The sequence below is a fragment of the Bison bison genome, unplaced genomic scaffold (genome assembly GCF_000754665.1).
Source record: "Bison bison bison isolate TAMUID 2011002044 unplaced genomic scaffold, Bison_UMD1.0 scf7180017864181, whole genome shotgun sequence".
In the NCBI taxonomy this organism is placed as follows: Eukaryota; Metazoa; Chordata; class Mammalia; order Artiodactyla; family Bovidae; genus Bison; species Bison bison.
The window spans coordinates 2,986,175-3,010,801 of NW_011494753.1; the positions used below are offsets into that span (position 1 = coordinate 2,986,175).

Consider the following 24,627-nt stretch of genomic DNA (forward strand, 5'->3'; position numbering starts at 1 on the left):
TTCAGAGCAGAGCCCAGGGCACCTGAGATGGAATAAGCAGCCTGATTTGAACCCTGGTTGTGGAGCCGCTCTCAGAGGATCTGGTTGAGGCTTCCACACAGGCAATCAGAGCTTCCTGGAGGAAGCCATGGGGGCCCCACGCGCATCCTCTGAGGGCTGTTGAGGGGAGGATGTCAGGGTCAGTGGGAGAAAGGGGGTCCCTGGTGTGATGATGCCAGGGCCCCCAGTTCTATGCCATCAGGACGGAAACTGACCTGGGGCATTCCTGAGTCAGGACCTAATAACATTGCATGTGTGCATACTAAGTTGCTTCAGTCATGTCCAACTCTTTGTGACCCATGGACTGTAGCCCACCAGGCTCTTCTGTCCATGGGATGCTCCGGGCAAGAATATTGGAATGGGTTGCCATGCCCTCCTCTAGGGGATCTTCCCGACCCAGGGATCGAACCCACATCTCTGGCACCTCCTGCATTGGCAGGGAGGTTCTTTACCTCTAGCGCCACCCAGAAAACCCCCTATTAACATTAGGTTCCTCTTAGACTTCAGAACCCTCACCTTGTTCTGAAGTGCATCGTAGAATCAGCCTTATTGCAGGAGCTGCTGCTCTGGTGTGAAGAGACAGTCGTCTCTTTGTCATCCGTGGTTTCCCAGTGTGTGTGTCTGCTGGGTGAGCCTAGATATGGGTCCTCAGGCCAGTGGGCACTCACTGTGACCAGTTTTGGAGCTTTGATCTCAAGCCCATGGAGCTGGTTTGTTGGAGTGAGAGTGAAGCTTACAGCTTTCCTCCAGGCATCCCAGACACACATGCAGGCTCTTCTCCTGAGGTTTAAAGAGAGCAAACGTTGCAGAGTAAGTGTGGAGACCTGCCCTGAGTCCAATGTCGGCCTGAGGTTGGGTCAGTGAAGTGGCGCCTTTGTCTCGGGTGTCAACCTGCTCAGTGACCCCCCCCACTCAGTCCACAGACCCCGGGTATCTGGGGTGGAGACACCGGCAGAAGCTGGAACCCCTCTAGGAGTGGTCTGTCCAGGATGCAGGCCACATCTTCCTGTGGCTGTTGACATGTCAGTTAATTAGGATTGCATATAGATTTTAAAATTCAGTTCTTCTGTCACACTAGCCAACATGTTCAAGTTCTCAAAAGCCAAGTGAGGCCACCGGTTCCCACATTAAACAGCTCAGAGATGGCATATTCAAGATCTTGCTATTGATAGCTTTGGTCTTGAGGCAGCCGGTGGAACAGAGACTACGTCACCCAGCCTGGACTGGGGCGTGTGGAGCAGGAGGAGCCAGACCAGCTTGTGAGGGGCTGCAGGCCTGCAGGAGCCCCAGGGCACACAACTGGAGCCTGGTGGGCATTCCCATCACTGAAACCTCGTGGGCTGTCTGGAGTCCCAGGGCTCAGGGCTGATCAGGAGATGTTTGGGAAAGGGCGCCCTGGGATTGTAGCACACCACTATCCCCTTGGAGGCCTGAGTATCTGAGGTACAGCTGCCTGGCCCAGCGTTGTCCTCCTGGGGCGTGCAGGGTTTCCTGGCTGGGGTGCAGTTACTTGCTCTGTGTGCTGTGGGGTGATGGGGGCAGGACTCCCATGCCCTCCCCCCAAAGGCCTCTGGCCCTGCTGCCTTGCCCCTGCGTGCTCTCAGAAGTTGACAGCTGTCCCCACTCAGTTCCAGGGCCCTGTGAGCCAGAAGACCTCATCGACGGGATCATCTTTGCAGCCAACTACCTGGGTTCCACGCAGCTGCTTTCGGAGCGGAACCCATCCAAAAACATCAGAATGATGCAGGCACAGGAGGCTGTCAGCCGGGTCAAGGTATGGGAGGCCCAGAACAGCTGGGTTCCCTACAGGGAGCACTGGAAGGGGTGGGAGACATGGCTTTCTATCCAGCTGTGACCCGCCCGCCAGCCCTGGATGCAAGAGCGGGAGCATCTGAGGTGCCTGGCAGGGTCGAGGGAGATGGGGGCTGGGGGCGCAGAGGCTCCTTAACGAGGACCTGCCACTGGGCCCCCTGGACATGCAATTTGTAAAATGTGATTGTGCCAAAGTGTTCAAGTCACGTGTGTGTGGAGCCTCTAGTTCCTTTTTGACAGTCTGTATCTATAGTGCCAGAGTCCTTGCAGAAAGGTGAACAAACAAACAAAATCATATGTTTTATTTAAATTTATGACCTCAAGAAAAGCTCTGATGTACCTGCAGCTCCGGGTGGCTGTTTGAAGTGTGAAGTGTGGGTGTGGGTTTGAAGTGTGGGTGTGGCCAGGCTCTGAGGCAGGAGGGCAGGACCTTGTCAACAAAGATAACAGGGTCAGGAGAGAGGAGGGGTGCTCTGAGGACGTGCCCCTCTGAGCAGTCGGGGGGTCTGTGGACGTCTGTACCCCTGCAGCCCAACCCCCTATCCTGGTCATGCTCTTCAGCTGAGGGAAAGGGGCTCCAGACATGAGCCCCCTGTGCTGGTCAGGAGGGGACAGAGCAACCCAGCTCACTTTGTGCCCACCTGTTTTTCTTTCTCTTTCATGCTGCTCAGAGGATGCAAAAGGCTGCCAAAATCAAGAAGAAAGCGGTGTGTAGGATGTGGGGTTTGCGGGTGTGTCTATGGCTTGTCCTGTGCGCTGGAAGGGGGCAGGGAGGGCCCTAGGAGCAGAAATGATGTGTCAAACCCATTTTCTGTTCTCTTGGTAGGTCAGTGCTAGACTTTTGAGTGAAAAACCACCCACTCACAGAAGCGTTTAATTGTTGTCCTTTTTCATTTCCTTTTTTGAGTCTCCGTGAGCTAGAGCATGGTCACTGCCATGTGTGATGTGGCTGGTTTGTGTAGACATTGTAAAATGTGGCTCTGATGTGACCGTGTGATGCGTTCAGTGCCTAGGCCCCCTGTACAGAGTTAATTAAATCGCCCTGATATTTAAAGACTCATTAAGTTTAATTTACTGAATCGGGATGAAGAGAAGTGCTGTCTGCCCAGGGGACCCTTTCTCTATGGAGAAAATTTCTGGAGCGTGGGCAGGCTTTTAAAAATCTCAGGTCGACCTTCAGTTCTTTGTTCAGCAGTCTGGTTGGTTAGTAAATGCTGGGTGTTTTCTAACCATCCTCCCACTTCAGGAAGTGTCCCATGCTCAGTGTCCAAGGGGCTGGCTGGGCACTGGCTCTGCTTGGGCATCAGGAGAGTCAGTCCCCTGTACCTACCTGGACACCACATTCTGGTGACATGGCCAAGGACCCTGCCAGGGGCTCCCTCCTGCTGCAGTGAGACATTGTCCCTCCGGCCCCATGATGCCTGCTGTCTGCCCAATGGCCCCTCTTTGGGTTCCTTCAGCTGCAGGAAAGGCAGGACCTCACACACACCCCTCTGCTCCAGCTGCCTTTGTGCTGGGTGCCCCCCAGGCACAGCAGAGAAGGCCTGGCCTTGAAGACCTGCAGGGGGATGTGCTTTCCCTGAGAAGATGCACGCCCATCCCGGGCAGCTGGAGTAGGATGGTCAGTGTGGACCCCAGCCTTCTCTTTGGGTCCAGAGAACCCAGAGGGGTTGGGCATAGGCACAGCAGATCTCAGCGGCCAGCCAAGGCCAGCGATGACCTCTACGAAGGATTGTTCTTTCTCTTGGCCAGGAAGATGCTCAGTGTCATTGCCAAGGGCCCCTTCACTGGTCTGCCTGCAGCTGGCCAGGCCAACAACAATGGGAAGGTCCCCGTGAGGAAGCAGGGTCCCCAGCAGAGAGTCCCCACCCCAGGGGCTTGCCAGTGTAATCGCCATGCACAGGAGTAATTAAGAATCCCCTGTGACCGGCTGTCTTGGTTTGGGCCAGCCCCTGAGCATGCACTCAGCTTCCAGAACATTCCTTTACACATCACTAGCGGCCATACAGTGGGCATACCCAGGAGAGGACGGGCATTTGTGGGGTGGCTTCTCCAGTGTCCTGTGAGGGCAGCGCCCGTTCTAGTAGAGATCTTGCCCCCTTAGGGTTTTTGGAAGATGGCGGGGGAAAGGCGGGGGAGTTGACACAGTCATTGACACGACTGTGCCTTTAAACCAGAAGAAAATACAGATATGCATTTCCACCAGTGTGAAAAATCCGTCCCCCCGCCTTTCCTGGTGATACTTGTAATCCCGAATCCAAGAAATGTAGCTCTACTACCAGACTTGGTGTTTTTGCTGTGTTCCAGAGGTTGGGCAGGCAGGCTCGCTTCTCCTGGAGTGGGGGGCTGCGCTCTGGATGCTGCGGCACAAGCCCCCCTGGCATCTGGCCCCCTCCTGTTCAGCCTCCTGGAAGCAGTCCCCCTGCCGTCCTATGCAAACCGCCCCAAGAGCTCACTTAGCAGAGATGGGCTCGGAAGCCCGTGTTTAGACTCCCATGGCTGCTTCTGCCGACGAGCTTCTCCCTCTAGGGGCGCTCGGGGTCCTGCATGAGATTGTCAGGCCTTTGTCTGAGTTAGTTTTTTTTCTAAGGTTTGTAACAGTCTCCACCATCCTTTCTTAGAATTCTGAGGGAGATGCCCAGACGCTGACGGAAGTGGATCTCTTCATCTCCACCCAGAGGATCAAGGTGTTAAATGCGGACACACAGGTGAGCCTGGGGAGACGGGGGGCTTTAAAATCGTGCTCAGGAACTCCCAGGAGAGCCAGGTCGAGCTGCAGACCCCCTCTGCGGGGCTGAGACCATGTCCTTGGGACAATCCCCTGGCCCCTGCCATGGAATATAGAGTGAGCTCTGCGGGGTGGGCAGCAGCCTCGGGCTGGGCGGGTGAGGCTGGTGATCAGGTGTAGCAGCAGTGGGCATGAAATAGAGACATGATGAAGGGGAGCCGGGGGTAGGGGAGCAGGAGTCCTGTGCTCACCCTCGGGGTTCCCAACGGCCCTCTCGAGGCCTCTGTGCACCAGGCTGGGAGATGGAACTGGAGGGCGGAGACCCGGGCCACCCTTGGTCCCCAGGGTGGTGGTGCTCCAGTGGAGAGGGTCCTGAGATCTCCTGCCTGTGAACCATGTGCCCAGCTTGTATCTGACTCAATTCTGCTAGTCTTCCTGTGCCTGGGTCTTTGCATGAGCCTGCTATTGTGGGAACAGGAAAGCCAGATGGAGGGGGCTGGGAGCTGGGGGAGCTGGGCCACGGGTGGATGAGCTTTGCAGAGCCTAAGGGAGGAAGGGAGGGAGAGTGGCAGCTGTGGACAGACGTGGAGGGCCCGGCTCACTCTGGGGATGAGCGGGAGAGGCTGGCCAGATGCCGGGGTGACGGCCCCCTGCTTCTTGCCCTTGGCAAGTGGTCTGGGTGGTGACACCAGGTGTGTGAGCAGCCAGTTCCCCAGCTCCCTGTGGCCAGTGGTGTCAGATCCAGGGACGACCTTGTCGGACTTGGTTACAATGTCGGAAACGCAAACTAGTGATTTTCTCACTCTGTTCTGAATTTTGCTATCTAATGTGCTCTGTGTATAAGAGCTTCCTTTCCCCCCACCTTTTCTTTTCTTCCTTCTCACTGTGGACTTCTGAGCTTTTCTTAAACTTGTGTTATAACCATCCTCCCCCATGGGCTTCCCTGCTGCCTCTGATGATAAAGAATCTGCCTGCAGTGTGGGAGACCCACCTTCTATCCCTGGGTTGGGAAGATCCCGTGGAGAAGGAAATGGCAACTCTCTCCCGTATTCTTGTCTGGATAATCCCATGGACAGAGGAGCCTGGCGGGCTATAGTCCATGGGGTTGGCAAAGTGTTGGACATGACTCAGTGTCTAACACTTTCACCTCACATAACCCTACCGTTGTTGTTCTCTTGGGTGCTTGCCTGCGCCATCCTGGAGCCCTGCCCTCGGTCTCAGATGGCATTCCTGAGACACTGAGATGTTCTTAGGCCTCCTTGCACTCCCACTTCAGGCCTAGAACCAGCTGCTCTCCAAGGAACCTTGGTTCATGTCTCTGGGGAGTGACATACAGATATGAGACCTGGGTGCTGGCTGTGCCTGTCGATGCTGAGGGGCTATTGATCCTGGGCCCTGGAAATGAACTGAGCTGGACAGTACTGTTTTTAAAAGCCAGGAGTTTATACATGTGCCTCGTATTGGAGACCAGCTCCATAGGGTCCTGCTCACTGGCTCCCGATTCCGCACACAGCCTCAGTCCACAGTGTGGATCACAGCTCCCGACACCCTCAGTGTGCTGCCTCCCTTGCTGTCTCCTAGTGTGGACCATGTCCTTGCTGGGAAGCTAAGAGGGGCATAGGATGGCTCTTACACAGTGGATGAGCTGGTTTAACTTCTCAAGGCCCAGTGGGTGGGACAACCTGATAGATGTCTGGGGACAGAAATGGCAGCAGCATGTGTGTCTTGGAGCAGGAGCGACACCGTGATGTGGCTCCTACCATGGCCTTCCCTTGCCGATCGATCGTAGAGGCCCTTCCTCCTCATGGGTCTGTCCCCGGGTAGCCAGAGCTGGGCCTTGTCCCTCTGACCTTTGAGTCCAAGTTCCCCCAAGGGGCCTTCCACCTGGTGGGAACTCAATTTGAAAGCATCAATTCTTTGGCATTCAGTCTTCTTTAGTGTCCAACTCTCACATCTGTACGTGACTACTGGAAAAATCATACCTTTGACTAGATGGACCTCTATCAACAAAGTGATCTCTGGTTTTTAATACACTGTCTAGGTTTGTCATGGGCTTCCCAGGTGGCCCTAGTAGTAAAGAATCTGCCTGCCAATGCAGAAGACATAAGAGACTCGGGTTCGATTTCTGGGTCAGAAAGATCCCTTGAAGGAGGACATGGTAACCCACTCCAGTGTTCTTGCCTGGAGAAACCCACGGACCGAGGGGCCTGGCAGGCTACAGTCCATGGGGTCGCAAAGAGTCAGACAACTGTAGAGACTTAGCAGCAGCTAGATTTGTCATAGCTTTCCTTCCAAGGAGCAAGTGTCTTATCGTGGTGCTGGAGAAGACTCTTGAGAGTCCGTTGGACTGCAAGGAGATCAAACCAGTCAATACTAAAGGTAATCAACCCTGAATATTCATTGGAAGGACTGAAGCTGAAGCTCCAATCCTTTGGCCACCTGGTGTGAAGAGCCGACTCATTGGAAAAGCCCCTGATGCTGAGAAAGATTGAGGGCAGGAGGAGAAGGGGACAACAGAGGATGAGATGTTTAGATAGCATCACTGACTCGATGGACATGAGTTTGAGCAAACTCTGGGAGATGGTGAAGGACAGAGGAGCCTGGCATGCTGCAGTCCATGGGGTTCAAAGAGTCAGACATGACTTAGCAACTAAACAACAACAGGGAGCTACCTGAGTGGGTCAGGTGTAGGACACTTCACTGCTTTGGACTTTGTTTCCTGATGTTTTGTGGGCAAATGGTCTGGGCTAGCTCCTCCTTCTGGCCCCATCCCTCATCCACCCACCTGTCAGGGTCCTCAAGACCACCACAGGGTCCATAAGATGATAAGAGGCCTCCCAGGATTCAGCATATGGTTGCACTCAAGCCTGAGATTCACTGAGCACCAGGGCACACAGCAGAGTCACCAAAGAAGAGGATGCCTGGGGCTGAGCCTGGGGAAACCCTGAGTCCTTCTCAGTGGGGTCACTCAGGATGAGCTGAACTTTCTGGCCACAAGCTCTGACCGCACGAGTCAAGTGTGGGTTGTCAGGAAGCTAGAGAGCGTCAGCTCCTAGGGTCCTCTGTGGGGGCTGGTCACATGGCCATCTGTCCTGCCTGCCACCCACCAAAGTCTCAGACTCCGGATAGCAGTGGGGTTCAGGCTGGAGCTCACTGGACCAGATGCCTCAGGCGTGGTGAGCCTCTCTTACCACGTTGAGTGGGGTACCCTCCTGAAGTCCAGGTTTCCAGATGAGCCGAGGGCCGCCTGTGGGCCGGCCTTTCTGCAGATGGTGTCAGTTCTGCTGCATCAGCCCATCTTTGCACCGCCTCCTCTCCCTGATGCTCCTGTGGGGGACTGCAGCCCCTGGGACTGGGAACGGAGCCCATCCCTGAGAACTTGAGGGCTGGACACGTTTCCAAGCATCTAGGAGCCCCATTGACTCTCAGAGGAGAGCTTGGTGCAGGGCCCTATGGAGGACAGACGGGGAGGCTCAGAACTCCCTTTCAGCCCTCCTCTCTTCCCTCCTGCTGGGTCTTTGGTGTCTGATCGGGGCTCTGGGATGGGGCGTCAGCTCCCGAGAGTGGACTGGCCAGAAGTCGCCATTTCCTTTGCCTGCTCGTTCAAGGTCAGGCCTTAATCCACGTGGGCTCTCCATCCTGGTGGCCACAGCATCGTGGCCATGCTCTGGGCAGCCACTGCCCAGACCCCTGTTGGCCAGGCCTACCTCCTGAGTAAGGGGCAGGCCCATGCGGTGGTTTTGAGTGTCTGTCTTTGTTGGATGTTTGTCCCATTGTGCTCTTTCCAAGGCCCCATTTTCTCCATGTCAGTCCTCGAGTTCTCTTCTAGTGTTCTGGCCACATCACAGCCACCATGGGCCTCCTCCTCCCGTCGGCGTCTTCTCCTCCCGTGGGGAAGGGCTCTGTCCAAAGGGCATGGGGCTTTGCCACTTCTGTCCTCCAGCTCAGCTCACCCCATACTGTTCTCTGCCCACACACTCTGCAGAGGGCTGACTGGGACACCTGTGGTCACACTCCTGTCCCAGGGACCGGGCAGGACCCTCTGGTGGCTGTTGACATGCACTCGGAGTTGTAGCGGGGGAGCACATTTCTGACACCTGGGGGTTGATTCAGATGTTTCTGAAAGTGGCCAGAAATCGAGATATGCAGAGAACCACACCCACCTGTCCCCTTGCAGCGTCCCTTCCTGGAAGGGGGCTCCTATAGTTTTAACCTACCCCCTAGAGCCTTGACCAGAAATCATAGTGGCGCTAGGGAGGCAGGAATGCAAAGTGGCTTCTATGAGGAAGTCAGAGGCCATGGAGGCTACAGAAGGACCCTGTTTTCTTTTATGGAAAGAGGACAAAGGCATAAAAGACCAGCTGGTTAGATTCTCAGGGCTTCTGTGTGCAGTCTTGCTGGGACGTAGAGATTCCTGTCAGGCGGCAAAGGCCATCAAGAGCAATGGACCCTCCAGGGCCCTGAGGAGAGTTGAAGGGCTGCAGAGACCTGTCCAGCAGCATCAGGCGGGCTGCCTCAGGGTCCCCGCCTGGCCTGGGCTGCTCAGCTCCATGGGAGGGACTGTCCCTGGACAACACTGGCTCTGAAGCCTTCCTCCTCAGCTCAGCAGGAAGTCTAGGCCGGGCACCTGCCTCTCAAGGAAGGGACCCTTCAACAGACAGACAGAGACAGCCTCTGGTTGGGTGGGGACAGGCCTCAGCTGCTGCTCTTCCCCTGAACAGGACCCCCACCCACATCTTGCGCCCATGAGCATCATTTTGGAAGCTGTGAGGCTAAGGTGAAGGCAGATCACCTTGACTGTAAAGAATCACCACCCTAAAGTGCTCTGTCCATGGGGTCAGTGGTTCTCCACTAAGGAGACTCTCTCCCTTAGGGCCCAGTGGCTACAGCTGGAAATCTGGGTGGTTATCACAGCTTGGGATGAGGAGATGCCACTGGTGTCTGGTGGGGGGGGGCAGGGATGTTTCTGGTTGTCCTACAGTGCCCAGGACACCCCACAATACAGGACGGTCCAGCCCCAAATGTCAGGAATGCCACTGGTGTCTAGTGGGGTGGTCAGGGATGTTGCTGAACACCTGACAAGGCTCAGGATACCCGAAAATATAGGATGGTCCAGCCCCAAATGTCAGGAGTGTTGAGGCTGAGAACCCCTAACTCAGGTGTTTCTAGGGCTTGATCCCTGTAACCTGGGCCCTCCTTCCTTCTCTTGGCAGGAGACCATGATGGAACCCCTGATCTCAGGTGTTTCTAGGGCTCGTTCCCCATAATGCAAGCCCTCTCTCCTTCTCCCGGCAGGAGACCATGATGGACCATGCCCTGCGCACCATCTCCTACATCGCGGACATCGGAAACATCGTGGTGCTGATGGCCAGACGCCGTATGCCGCGCTCCGCCTCCCAGGACTGTATCGAGACCACCCCTGGGGCCCAGGAGGGGAAGAAGCAGTATAAGATGATCTGCCACGTGTTTGAGTCTGAGGACGTGAGTAAACGTGCAGGTGTGATGTTCCCTCCCAGCGGCTTGGGCCCTAAAGGCTCCGAAGTGTCCCAGGAAACCTTGTATCTGGTGGGGATCCTGTGCACCATCACGACACTCCCAGCAAAAGCAGTGATTTTTGTAACACTGTTGGAATTTGCAGAGACCATGGACACAGCTCTGTTTTGCTTCATGAAATGAGTTTTTGAGGAGTTTGTAAGCAGAACCCTAGTTAAATAGGCTGAGGAGCTTTCTGACTAGGTCCTTTAGCAAAATCTTGTTCTTCCCAAATACAGTAGCCCCAACTCACTTTTCTGTTGAGGGTCACACCCCTGCATGGAGAGGGTTACTAACGGGAAGGCATCTCTGCTTTTGCTCACGGCTGTTTCAGGCCATAAGAAGCTGGAAAATCCAGTGGGACCCTTGCACAACATGGGCTTGAACATGAGGTCTCACTTACCCGTAGACCTGTGTAGCTGTAGATGCTGCAGCGCTGCACGGGCCATTTTGCTTGAATCCTCAGATCCCAAACTATGGACACAGGGAAATTGTGGGTATAGAGGGCTGATTATAAATTGTTGTTCAGTTGCTCAGTCATGTCTGACTCTTTGTGACCCCGTGGATTGCAGCACACCAGGCTTCCCTGTCCTCCACTATCTTGTGGAGTTTGCTCAAATTCATGTTTACTGAGTCGGTGATGCCATCCAGCCATTGCATTCTCTGTCATCCCCTTCTCCTCCTGCCTTCAATCTTTACCAGCATCAGGGTCTTTCCCAATGAGTCGGCTCTTTACCTCAGGTGGCCAAAGTATTGGAGCTTCAGCTTCAGTCCTTCCAATGAATATTAAGGGTTGATTTCCTGTAGGATTGACTGGTTGGGTACAGAGAGCTGACTAGAAGTTAGACATGGATTTTTTTAGACTGTTCAGAGGGTCAGTGCCTGTAACCCTTGTTTTGTTCAGGGGTCAGCTCTAATTCTGATGTTTAAAATACTACAGACTCACTACAGACCATGACCCTGCTGACTCCTGTGTTGGGTGGGATGAGAGCATCTTTCTGAGCCTAGAAGAGGGAGAAAGGGACGGGGGAAGGGAGCAGTAGGGCAGGAGGTGAGAGTGGTCTCTGGGGCGCCCCGAGCAGATCTGACTCAGGACCACCCCGGAGGCAGTGCTGAGCTGTTCTTGTGGCTGGTGGCAGGGGACGATTTTAATAAATTCTCTCCCCTCCGTGGACACTTGGAAGGGGCATTCTCAGTCACCAAGGTACTTGAGGGTGTCTAGGACCTGGAGCAGTGGAGTAGGGTCCTGGTGTTTTCAGATTTGAGCAGGGTGGGTCGGGGCAGTGACGTTTCTGCTAAGAAGTTGAAGTCAAGTGCGAGTGCTTTGAAGCAATGATGTTGATAGGAGAGGAAGTTTACATACAGATGCACTAGTGCACACTCATGTTCCTTTCACCTTACACAGATGTCTGTGGACTCCTGCATGGACATGTTTGTGTAGCTCATGGCTTGAGGCATCTCAGAGACTCAGCATGAGGGGTTGTGATGGGTCCTGGAGAAAGGCCATGGTTGATGGGGGTGAGGCAGGACACAGGTGAGTCGGGTGAACAGCCTGCCTGTGCCGGGAGCAGGAAGTGTCCGAGCTGCCTGCCATGTCCTAGTGCTGCTGTGGTCTTGGTTTCTCACTGAGAGAGGAGGCTGAGAGCAAGGGCAAAAGTGTGTGGGGCTCCAAGTGGCTCTTGAACGTGTGTGGGAAAGATGGACTGGGAGGGGCATGAGAGGATAGAGCAGCCCCCTGGAGAATCGGGCCCTGATGATGGCCCCACCAGGTGGGCTGCCAGGGTGAGTGAAGTATCCAAGGGTCCCGTGCAAGCAGAAGGGGGAAATGGAACATGGCTGCTAGGACTCTGGCAGCCCCCTCAGAGCCTCTGTTTCCCCTCTGTTAAGTGGAAACCAGCACAGAGGTGAGAGTGCTGGGGGCAGGGCAGCCTCCCTCCACCTTCACCACCTGCAGGAGGCCCCTTTGAGTGTCAGCCTCCATTGCCCCCCAGGGAGGCCCATGACACCTGCCCACCTTCTGGGCTCATGGCCCTGGCTGTGACCTGGGGAACGGGACAAGGGAGGGCCCTTGGGACTCAGGGGGAGGGCTGCCAGGATGAGGGCAGACGGGATGGGAGACTGCAGCCAGCAGCTGGTGGGAAGATGCTGAGGTTCCCGGAGTGAGCCGCATGGAGCCCGGGCGTGTACCACCTCATTTCCCAGAAGCTCCCCAGGTGGTGGGGTGCCGTCCAGGTAAAGCTCAAAGGGCAGGCTCAGGGCAGTGAGAGAGGAGAGCACTAAGTGATGCTCAACCCCTTCCTAGTCAGGGGACCCCAGTCAGAGGCCTGGGGGTGGTCAGTGTCAGCAAACCTGAGACCTCAGCGGATCAGGGCACGTCTGGGCCTCCAGGGCGCCCTCACCCTCCACCCACAGACCAGCCTCCTCCTGGAGGCCAGGATCCTCTGCTTGGCCTGAGGCTCTGCACGTGTCCGGGCCAGTGGCGCCACCTGATGGCCGCAGGGCTCCACACCTGCGACTGAGCACACTCTGTCCTCCCTCTGAGCAGAGCGGCCAAACTGCCAGGATGCTGCTCCAAGGGTGAGCAGGGCTGGGTCCTGTTGAGTGGACGTGGGCTTCCCTCCTGCAGACTGTTCGGGGCCCAATGTGGGAAGGCCATGCAGTCTAGCATCAGATGGCTCCAAGCTCTGGCTCTGTTACCTGGCCCAGCCCAGGTTTTCACAAAGGCTTATTTGTTTGCAGCCTGAGAATCGTGCAGCATATAGAGCAAGAATGGGACTTGGGCCAGACCCTCAGTTCCACGTGTTTTGGGTCATGTTGACCTGAGGTTTTTGCCGAGGGTCGCACTGCTCTCCCCTGGCTACCCAGCTCTTTGGGTCTTTACCCTCGCCTCTCAAAGCCCTTCATCTGCACACCAGCAGGTGGCGTGTTAGCCCGTGCAGTGCTGCTACTGAGCAGGGTTAGGGGTCCAACCCAGTTCATAGAAATGGTCCCATCAATGTAGAAAGAAGCGTGGGGACTTCCCTGGTGGTTCAGTGGTTAAGACTACATGCTTCCACTGCAAGGGGCATGGGTTCGATCCCTGAGCAGGGAATTAAGATCCCACATGCTGTGTGACATGGCCAAAATATATATATATATATACACACACACATATATATATATGTATTTATGTATATATATATTAGAAAAGGAGAAGTAGAAAGAAGCAAGTGCTCTGTGCCTTGCCCTATGCCCAGTCCGCAAGGGCCCAGACTTCTCATTGGCCTCGCTTTGGCACATCCACACCCCCATGAGAGTGACTGGCACACATCCTGCCCCCACTCCTGCCCCCGATGGACTGGGTCCTGCTGCTGTGGAGAAATAAATACTGGGTGGATGACTGACAGCCTCTGTGATGCTCCCCGACAGGACGCACCTCTAGGCTGCATTTGGAATAAGACGAGTGGAAAGAAAATACGACAGTCACCAGGGAAAGCAACAGAATTATGGTCATTAGCAAATAATTCATAATCTCCTCAGACTTTATTGGACATAGGCTTTGTCTTAGGATGTCTGAGGTTTAGGGCAGCTTGGGTAGGGGCAGGCAGGGTGCCCGGCAGCAGAAGGGCTCCCCCCATGGAGACCTGGGCCACATTTCTCTGCAGCTCCTTGGAGGCCAGCCAGGGCCCCCCTCCCAACCCCATCCAGGCCTGTGTGCCTGCCTGTCTCCAGTGGCCGACCCTCTTCCGTCCCCTCCCCTCTTCTGCAGGCACAGCTCATCGCCCAGTCCATCGGCCAGGCCTTCAGTGTGGCCTACCAGGAGTTCCTGCGGGCCAACGGCATCAACCCCGAGGACCTGAGCCAGAAGGAGTACAGTGACATCATTAACACCCAGGAGATGTACAACGACGACCTCATCCACTTCTCCAACTCGGAGAACTGCAAGGAGGTGAGTGACTGGGGACGGGAAGGGGCTCTTGGGCAGGGGGCCAGGGTGAGCCTTCCTGGTGTGCGGGCAGTGTCCCTCTGGCTCCCGCTTTTGCAACGAGTACTTGTGTGTGAAGAGTGTGGTGCTGTTAGAGCAGAGGAGCTGCCGACAGTCCGTCTTAATGACTCTGAACTTGTGCCCTTTACTGCTGCTCTTAGCCAGGGGCTCAGCCCCTGGTGTTGTTTCTGGAAGGCATGTGGGAGTGGGCTAGGAAGCCTCCTGTAGTGGGGCCTTGGCAGGCTCCCATGGGCTTGCTCAGGGCTCTCTAGAAAGTTCTCCTGAGACAGAGCGGGGAATCCTGGGGTGGCCTGTACCCTGCCTGCTTGTAAATGGGTGAACAATCCTGGCTTGCTGCTGAGTGAATGAGTGCTTGACAGGCAGCTCTCTGAGAGTGATCCGAGAGGCGGAGAGAAAATGAAGGACTTTTCTAGATGAATTTGGAGGCCTGGCAGGCTTTGCATCTGGATTCTGAGAATGTGCCTCTGGCCTCTGTGGGTCTGGGAAGGTGAGGGGAGCCTGGACACTGGAGCCAAGCTTGGGGCTGGGGGTGGTCTGTGCTCTGGGTTCACAGGATGGTGGGGTGGGCCCTGAGAGGGCTTGGGAGCTGGAGCTGGGAGAGGCCAGGGGGATGGTTGGTGGGCCAGGATTTGTGGCCTTGGTTCGGAGGGCCCGGGTGGGGCTGGTCCTTCTGTGGGTGCTGGGCAGAGGCCTACCCCAGCCCCGTCTTAGGCAGGCCCCTCTTACTCTGCTGACTCCCTTGCAGCTGCAGCTGGAGAAGCACAAGGGTGAAATCCTGGGCGTGGTGGTGGTGGAGTCGGGGTGGGGCTCCATCCTGCCCACCGTGATCCTGGCCAACATGATGAATGGAGGCCCGGCCGCCCGCTCGGGGAAGCTGAGCATCGGTGATCAGATCATGTCCATCAATGGCACCAGTCTGGTGGGGCTGCCACTCGCCACCTGCCAGGGCATCATCAAGGTGGGCACAGGGCCCCTTGCTTTATTCTTGATGCTTTGTAACCCCCACTGACCCTCAGGGAGGCTGAGCCCAGAGAGACCCACCCAGCGACTTTGAACCCAAAACTACACCACGTCCCTGACAAATCAAAGAGGGACCTGCCCCCAACCCTCACAGTGGGGATCTTGAGGGAGGTGCTGTCCGCTCTCACTTAGCTGGCTCCTGAACCATGGTGATCTCAGGAAAGGCCTGAGGACCTGTAGCTGTCAGGTGACCAGGCTGTCCTGGTTTGCCTGGGACTTTTCACTGACGGTCACACCTCCTGGCCACCTGAGGAGGTGGGTGCCCAGCCTGGATCTGAGCTGGGGTGTTGCTCTCCCCATCTGACCAAAGGACCTGCAGGTGTCTCATCAAATGATACACTGCGGTCTCGCAGCTGGAGGATGGACCCCCACCCCACTGTCACTCACAGATGAAGTTCTGTGACCTGGCTTCTGGACCTGAGGACCCAGTGGGTATCATGTAGCTAGATAGAGAGACATATAAGAGGCCTCCATCAGAGGTGCTGAGGCTGGGCCGGCCAGGACCCTCCCTCTGCAGGCTGAAGCTCCTGGGCGAGTTTCTCACCTGGGCTGTGATGGAGGCTTGTGTGTATGCATGCGTATGCATGTGTGCACACATGTGCATGAGGGAGGAGCTCCCTGCAGCCATGTTCAGGCCAGGCCTCTCTCCCTCCCTCCACTGTGTCCCAGGACTGTGGCTGCAGCTTTCACTGTCCCCTGGGGCCTGAGGTGGCCCTTGGCTTGAACTGGCCTGTCTCAGTGCAGACACGAGCTTCCCACTGGCAGATTTCCTTGCCCTGACTCCAGCACGAGGGTCCTTCTCTGGAGGACACTTTGTTTTCTGGATGGGGCCCTCATTGTCTTTGCAAACAGGAGGTTCCCTGAATGCAGCCTGGTGAGGGTCCCTCTCGTGACCCCTGAAGGTGACCAGGTGCCAGTTTCTTGGCTGTGCACAGGGGTGCTCAGAGCCTGGCCTCTGGCCCTGGGGGCAGCTTATACTTGCCCAGGTCAAAGGGCACACCAGAGCACAGGGAGCCCCGACACACACTGCCGCCTGGGATGGCCGGCACCCCTGCATCGGGTAAGGGTGAGGCCTGCATCCACGCACAGGGGGACCTGGGTGCCCAGAGGGACCTGCCTCTGTCCCTCTGTGCCTAGGGCTCTGCCTTGCAGCCAGTTCACCCCTAGCCCAGGCCCCAGAGCTTGTCTTTCTAGCAGCATCTCAGACCCTCGTGTTCCTGCTCACAGGGTCTGAAGAACCAGACACAGGTGAAGCTCAACATCGTCAGCTGCCCGCCAGTCACCACTGTCCTCATCAAGCGGCCAGACCTCAAATACCAGCTGGGTTTCAGCGTGCAGAACGGCATCGTGAGTCCACTTGGCCCTCGGCAGCCTCCGCTGTGCCCGTGGATGGCTGTTGCAGGGGGCAGGGGCAGCTGTCTGTGTGCCCCCCGACCCCCTGCCCCAGAACAGCTCCTGTCTGATGGAGCAGGTTCCGGCCAGCAGCCAGGCCAGGCAGGGTGGGTGGGCCAGCATACAGATGGAATGGGTCCCTCCAGCCCCCTGGGGCACCCTATCCCAGTGGTGGTGGTCTCTGCAGACCCCTGCTTTGGAGTGGAGGAGAGCCCTCCTACCTCTGCGTTTGGGACGCAGCCAATGGCAGCGTCAGAGTCAGGTGTGCGAAAGACACCTGCTCATTCCTGTCTTTATTTATTTACTCCTTAATTCACTTGCCCATTCAGTGCTTCACTTGCAGTTCCGGCACTGTGCCAGCCGTGACCCCAGGCACTAGAGGCAGGACAGGAGGGCCTCCAGGAGCAGATGACGCTAGGTTTAATGAATGTTGGTCTGGCTGAAACTCTGCCTGTTCCTCAGCCAGGCTCTTCCCTCCAGAGTCCCACCTTCTCTTTGAGCTGTACCAGTTCTGTTTCCTGGGTGGTTCCTTCTGCAGAGGTCCCAGTAGGCTGGGACTTTGCCACAGAGGATGGAAGAAAGGAGGCTGGTCATTTCCACATTGCTTAGGCCAGCCCAGGAGGAGGTTGTGGGGTGCATGGTGTCAGGTGAGGGGGATGTGTATGTCCCCTCCTCCCAGGAACACAACAGGAGAGCGTCCCAGAAACAGGACTGCCAAGGAGACAGTTTCCCCCGTCACTACCTGGTGCAGGAGTGTGGGGAGGTACATTTGTTGGCCGGGGTAGCAGTGACTGTCTTCACTGGAAAGAGCAGAGTGGCTGCTGGAGAATCTTCCAGAACGGGCTTTACTTGTGTACCACTGCGATCCAGGAACAGAGGCCCCAGGATGGAGGGGCAGGTTCTCCCACAGCCATTTCCAAGCACATTCTAAATCATTAATCTCTCAGTTTGTGAGTCAGCAGAGCATTTGTAGGAGCATCTGTCCTGGGGGCTTCATCCTTCCGGTGGTTAATTCTCCCCACCTTTGGGGGCAGGAGGAGGCTGGCAGGCAGGGCGGGGACATAAACTGATGACACCCCAACCCCACCCCGTGTCACTTAGATCTGCAGCCTCATGCGTGGGGGCATCGCGGAGCGGGGCGGTGTCCGCGTCGGTCACCGCATCATCGAGATCAACGGGCAGAGCGTGGTGGCCACCGCGCACGAGAAGATTGTCCAGGCCCTGTCCAACTCGGTGGGAGAGGTGAGAGGTCACTGCCTGAAGCCAGAACTGGGCTCTCGGGACCCAAAGTCTCTAGGACCTAACATCAAATTCCCAAGGGCATGTAGGTGCACTGGGATCTCCGAGAGCCCCTCAGGGGCCAGTCAGCTGAGCTGGGCTGTATCTCCTGGGGGAGCCCAGGGGGAACCCCAGGCAGGCGGGGTTCAGCGTCCTCTCCTCGCTCTGGTTACCTGTGCGTTCAACAGGATGAGTGGGCACTGGGTGGAGACTTGAAGGCTGGCCCTGCTGCACTGCCCACTCCCACTCTGCTGGCTTCAGGCCTGCCTGCCTTTTTCTGCTGCTCTCTGGCATAGGCATGAAGCTGGTCTGAGGATGGTCACCGGGTAGGGGGTTCAAGGGGGAATTCAGGAGGGAGCAGGGTTCCTCAAGGGAGATGTAGGTGTTGGGGGAGTGCCAGCCCAGTGTTGGCACAGAGGCCTCCCCAGTATGAGGGGGGTATAGGGCTGTGTGTAGCAGGCAGTCAGGGTGAACAGGTGAGGGTCTCCCTGGGAGAAGCCTGGGTGATCACAGTACAGAAGGAGCAGATGAGACAGAGCAGAGAGGTGGGTGGCACAGGGGACGGGTCTGAAGGCAGGTGCTGGGCGGGGAGTTTGGCCATGTGTGGAGGGAGGGCTCTGGAGCCGTGTGGGGGCATGGCTTCCTCTTCACAGCCTGGGGGTAAGTGGGTGGGTGGGGTGCTCTCTTCTGGAGGGGTCTTCAGATTGCATCGGTCAGGACACATTTCCTGGGGCCACGGGGACCTACTCAGGTTTTGTGAAAGTCCCAGGGCTGGGGGGAGGGGGCTTCCCTGGTAGCTGGTAAACAATCCAAACCATTAGACCAGGGTCTTCACCTGCAATGCAGGAGACCCTGGTTTGACTCCTGGGTCAGGAAGATCCCCTGGAGAAGGGATAGGCTACCCACTCCAGTATTCTTCAGGCTTCCTTGGTGGCTCAGACAGTAAAGAATCAGCCTGCAGTGCAGGAGACGTGGGTTCAATCTCTGGGTCAGAAAGATCCCCTGGAGGAGAGCATGGCAACGCACTCCAGTATTCTTGCTTGGAGAATCCAATGGACAGAGGAGCCTGATGGGCTATAATCCATGAGGTCGTGAAGAGTCGAACATGACTGAGGAACTAGGCACACAAGGCTTGGGGTGGGGGGTAGTTACCCTTCCCAAGTAGGGGCGTATGCTGAATCTTAGGAAGGAGAGGCCAGGTAGGCATCGCTGGCCGCCTTTTACAAATGGCTTCGGAGAAAGTAGAATCCAATTTTCCTAAGTAGATTCTTGGGGGCGGCCATCAGCCTTATGCTTCTCAGGGAATCAGTAGTGTGGGAGAGTAGGGGGTGGGGAGCAGGTCGGGGAGCAGGTATGGGGGTGGGATAGGCAGCTGGAGAAACGCTTTCGCCTCTCCAGACCCAAGGTGATGGTTATCAGGGATGCTGGAACGTGGGCCGGGGCAGGAAGCCCTTCAGCCTGGGTGGACCTCGCGCTGGACTGGCTGGCTCTGGGAGTGACAGTGTCTGTCTGCATTTCCCATCATTGCTGAACATGTTTGGGAAACGAGCTGCTGATCAGCTAGAGCTGGTGTTCTTCTGGGCTTTGGCAGTGGGTTTCTGATTGAGGAAATACAGAGAATGAACCTTCTGATGGGAAAAACCCTCACAGGATGATAAGAGGGAACAGCTAATTGGATCACACAGATCCTAGTGCTGGGGATGCCGGTGGGAGTCTGTAGTCAGAAAACCTATCAGCCAGGTTGGCCTGTCAGGGTCACTCAGATGAGGCCTGAGAGCTGTTTGCCCAACCTAGGGGTGGACTGCACCCCTGGCCCTTCTCCTGGAGGTCTGCCAGCCCGGCCCCTAGAGCCACAGCCACCCACAGGGGCCTGAGTACGGCCGGGTCCAGGCTGGCTTGGTGAGCAGGATGCTCAGAGGAAGCAGGAGCAGAGCCCGGGGCCTTGGCGGGAGTTGGGGTATGTGCCCCACATAGTGGGCCTCCCTGGGCAGCCGTCTGTGTGTTGTAGGTGGCCCAGCCTCCTTGGTGCCAGCGACTGAAGCCAGGTTCCTGCCCCCAGCACACGCGCTCTGTGTGTGTGATCCTCTGGTTCTTCTGCTGAGGCAAAACTCGCCCCTTGCAGTTTCTAAGAAGGTCTGGGCACCCTGGCCTGCCCTTCCCGTGGGCAAAGTCCAGCTTTTCACCCAGCCAGTGTCAGGTTGAGGTGAAGGGAAGACCAGCCCTTGACCTCATGGAAAACCCTCTAAAGACCCGGAGGGGAGCCCAGATCATCGTCTGTAGGGGCAGTAAACGCTTTCTGAGTCGCCATCCGGGGTGGTGACCTCGGGCGGGCCATTCTTCCTTTCCTTGGCCGCTGGCAATTTACACAGAACGTGCTTAGGATGCTTGGGCACTACTGGCCTTGTGGTGCTTGTTTTTGGGGGTGCATGGAGGGGAGGGAGAGGTGGAGGCAGGGAGGGCCAGGTCAGCCGCCCACCTCTCTCTCTCATCGGCAGATCCACATGAAGACCATGCCTGCCGCCATGTTCAGACTGCTCACAGGCCAGGAGACCCCGCTGTACATCTAGGCTGCCTGCCTGCACCCTGATGAGCGGGAGCCAGACCCAGGACCTGACCCCTGACCCCACAGCGCACCCGAGGACACCAGCTCTGCTGAAGGGCATGCCCTCACCACCCACTTTTATTTTTTGGACTAAAAGGGGTATGTCTGAATTCAAGGAGGATCCCAGGAAGCAGTCTCTGTAGAACAGTCCAGTGTTTTGCCGCATCCTGAGTTTTCTCACCGCAATGGGCGAGGGCTTGTCTGTACTTCCGTGTGGTGCAGAGCCAGTGTGCAGGGCAGACATGGGGACCTCTGGCCACAGCTGTGCAGGGAGCCCCGGGGAGGGACAGTGGCAGTGCCCCCACCCTCTGCAGGGGCTCAGGCTCCTGCAGGGAGGGTGTCCAACAGCCGAGCATGGGCGGCCAGCTCTCAGGATGTGACCGGTCACTGAAGCCGGGTGATGGTGTTTCTGAGAAAGGAGACGTCCCCGAGTTACATAAAGGGTGATGTCCACAACCTCAAGACTCCACACTTAGACAATATCACCTTTTTGACTCTTATCCAACAACAAGCCGCTCTTCAGACAGTAGGCTTTTCCGACGATCTGTGACCACACCTGCTGTCCATGCTCACCTGTCCACTGGTCCCTGGATGCCCCTGGGCAGCCTCCCGCCTCTGTGGGCCAGCTGCCTCATCACAATCTCTGCATCCACGCATCCACACGTGCGCTCTCGCCTCGGACACCAGACCCACACTGGACACTTGTGGTCCCTGGGGCCCCACGTCTGGTCTCTTCGCTGTTAGCGGCAGCGTTCCTTGCGTGTAGATCAAGTGCAGCATAGTCTAGCCCCGCCTGCAGAGCTCAGCAATCACCGAGGTTGTTGTCTGGAAGTCTCTCTCTTGGGCCCAGGCCTTGAAGAAAACACTGTGACTTAAGAAGCCTTACCATGCGGTAACTAAGCTCTAGGACCACTGGACGAGGGTGACCTGTGTGTTGCATGCTGCCGACCTTGGGAAGACTCGCTAATACCACTAATAAACCTGAGGTCACGATGGAAAGCTGTCCTGCAGCTGGTTTGTTGACAGGGACGCAGCCGCCTAGCTTCCCTTTGACTCCGTGCCTCTCTGTCCGGCTCTGGAAGGGGGTCTTCTCGCTGGGTGTGAGGACTTTGGGCATGAATTGGTCAAGGGAGAGCAGGGATGGGGGGTCTTGGGCTTCTCCTGGCTTAGATTGGAATTGCCTCTGTAGAGGCATGTGCGTGGATAGAGAAGGAAGCTGGCCCACTTGCAGCACTGGCTCCTTGCCTGCAGCCACTCTGCAACCCATCTAGTGTAACAACAGGACTGGCCATCACTGACTGCACTTCGTGGTCATTGTCCTGTGGCATGGGAAGGCGGGGTGAGCCTGGGATTTGGTCAGAAGCACTGGTTTGTGTCCAGCATGTTAGCCGGGGACACTGGACAAGCAGGGCCCCTTCTCTGGCTGGGATCCTGGCTCCATGCTGTGAGCTAATAGCCGGGGCTGGACCACACTATGCAGTGAGAGCTGGAAGGCAGAGGCGTCAGCTCAGGGGGCCCAGAGGGCTGGCTCTGCAGTGCCCTGGATGAGGTAGGTGAACAGGCTACAGTGGGGAAGCCCATGGCTAGCAAATGACATGGGGACAGGTGCCCCATCAAGCAGTAACATAAAAACAAAATTAAAGAGCGTTTTAAGCCAGCTTCAATCCCTCCCAGAAGCCAGGGTGCATCCCACGGAGAGACAGCTAGAGGCCAGCATCTGTGGGACCTACCTGTGTCTAGGCACCTGTCTTGTCCTTGTCTCTAGAAGCATGTTAGGAAATGCATGTCAGGGGGCCAGGGGTGGTCACACTCCCTTCCTGGCTGTCCAGCCTGACCCTGGCTCGGGACCTGGTCACCAGCAGTGACACATGGTTCTCAGAGTCTGTCCTAGTCAGACCTCAGAGACACAGAGGCCAGAAATAGCTTTTATTAAAACACTGATCATTATGAAAACACCTTGAGGTACATTAAATACAGCCTGCCAGTTGTACAAACAGGCTTGAAAACAATTTCCTATAAATTCTGCCTTCATAGCAGCATCTGTGGATTGGTACAGCCAAGGGGAGAAAAACATCCATTTAAAATGAGATTTCTTTTCCATGGTTTGTTACAAGAATTTAATTTGTATCACTGTTGCCAGCTGAAGGGGCCCATAAGTCCTTGGAAAGGAAAGCTCCCTGATGTTTGACAAAGATTTGGGGTCCAGCACGCCCCCATCTCAGCATCCCTGTGGTGCCTGGGGAAGGAAAAACTCCCTGCGGTTTGACAAAGATTTAGGGTCCAGCACGCCCCCATCTCAGCATCCCTGTGGTGCCTGGGGGTGGGGGGTCTGATGGCAGTGTCCTGACAGGCTCTGGCTCCGAGGTAAGCTGGCCCTCTGGGGAAGGACGGGGAGTCAAGGGAGCAGAGGCACCAGACCCCATGCAGGGTGCATCCTGTGCCTCGGCTTCCACCATAGACCCTGGCGGCCCTCCTATTGGTGGTTAACCAGGGCAGGCAGCACAGGGCTGAGTGGGTGCGGGTGCAAAAGTGACGGGGGAACCAGCTTTCCCTGTGGCCAGGCACCCACATGGCCTGGGGCTCAGGGTGCTCGATGCAGGGACCCTGGTTCCCGGATGTCACCGAGTAGAGTGGGGTTGAAGGTGCTGGGGCCCCAGCCCGCTGCCAGGCACTGCTCTCTTCCTGGGACCTTTCCTGGAAGCTGGGAGCCAAGCCCTGTGGGAGCCCACGTGGTTGCCAGGCCCTCAGGAGGTGCTAGTCCAGTGGAGCAGGACTCAATGCAGAGTCCTCATCCAGAAACACTGAGTGTGAGAACGTGTCTGAGGACTGAGCATTGAGAACACCTAGATGACGGGCTTTGGGCCAGAGTGCCCACCTGCACCCAGGTGGAGGCACAGGCTGCGTCAGGTGTCCAGAGGCAAGAGATGTGTCCCCGTGCAGGGAGGTAATGCAGAGGACACGGAGCACCAGGCCAGGCCTCCTGGGGGGTCACCTGTCCGGCTGCTCAGTGACAGTTCCAATGCCCACAAGGTCAAGCCTCACTCGAGCGACAGCCACATCTGAGACTACAGGTTTAGCCTGGAAATCCACTGTGTGAGCCCCCAAGCCTAATGTGGGCCCCCCTGCCCACCCAGGTGAGCCCCCTGTAGCCTGCAAAGCTCTGGCTGCCACCCCACAGAGGCCCAGATGAAGAGGTGCAGGCTGGAGGCTCAGGGGAGACCCCTTGGAAAAACCATCAATTTACTATACCTACAGAGAGAGTGGCTTTGGGGACTTCAAAAGCCCTCAGCTGAGAAAAATTAAGAGATTTTCATTTTACAGTCTGGATAAAGTGCTCATAAATTCATCTCTGGGATGTCTCGAGTGGAGAAGTTCCAGCTGTCATCAGAGGCCTGAGTAGATATTGGTCCAGTTCTTACCTCTGGGAGGCGGTGATCAATGATAATGTGACTGAAACAAAGTGTTCACAGCTGACCGTCACCTGGGCTTCCTACCTTGGGGTCCAGGGGCTCCTCTGGGTGTCTGGGCTGGAAACACTCTCCCAGCCACCCTCTCCCCACTCCCTGACACACCCCAGCACACTGGCCCAGGCTGCTGGACCCCTGGCAGTGTGGGCACCTATCTGGCCCAACCCCTACACTCCCTGTGTTGGGCCCGTGGGTTGAGGACTGTGGGATTTAGCTGTCTTGTCTCACAGGAGCCACCAGCCACAGTCCAGGATGACACAGGTGTCCCTGTGGCTGCAGAAAGTTGAGGATGGTGCTGCCTTGGGGCCATGGTTGAGAAGTAGCTGCTGCTGAGGTCACCAGAGCCAGGGGTCCGGGGGGGTGGCACGAAGATCCAGGGCCCCCAAGGAGGCCTTTGCACACTCAGGGTGGGGTTTATGGAAAGGGATGGACAGCCCGCATCTTCCAAAGCAGATGCAGCTGCTGCTCAGCTGGGGAAGGGGCTGCTCTGGGTCATGAGATCCCTTGAGGCCAGTCTGGCCAAGGCAGATGCGGGAGAACCCTGGGGGCATCCACAGGGGCTTGCTATTCCAGGACAAAGTGCTCTGTGCCGAGCGGGTTAAAAAGACAGCGAAGAGGCTGCCAGAGAGGAAGCAGGGAAGATGCTCTGGTTGGCGGTGGGTGGAGCAGGGAGGGGTTGCCAAGGAGACAAGGTGATGGGGGTCTCTCAGAGCCCCTAGTCCCAGCCATCTGTCCCCCAGGGTGGCTGGGCCACTGGGGTGTCCCTCATTGT

General features: G+C 56.7%; 1 protein-coding gene across 1 annotated transcript in view; it reads left to right on the plus strand.

Moving 5' to 3' along the window:
* APBA2 (amyloid beta (A4) precursor protein-binding, family A, member 2) overlaps positions 1-20,353 on the plus strand; it is a 60,823-nt gene extending 40,470 nt beyond the window's left edge. The window contains exons 5-13 of the mRNA XM_010843254.1: positions 1,668-1,813; positions 2,523-2,558; positions 4,473-4,559; positions 9,875-10,060; positions 13,860-14,039; positions 14,842-15,054; positions 16,344-16,463; positions 17,610-17,750; positions 20,282-20,353. Of these exons, the coding sequence (XP_010841556.1) occupies positions 1,668-1,813; positions 2,523-2,558; positions 4,473-4,559; positions 9,875-10,060; positions 13,860-14,039; positions 14,842-15,054; positions 16,344-16,463; positions 17,610-17,750; positions 20,282-20,353 (1,181 nt within the window). The remainder of the gene's footprint in view (positions 1-1,667; positions 1,814-2,522; positions 2,559-4,472; positions 4,560-9,874; positions 10,061-13,859; positions 14,040-14,841; positions 15,055-16,343; positions 16,464-17,609; positions 17,751-20,281) is intronic.
* Positions 20,354-24,627: the final 4,274 nt, after the last annotated feature.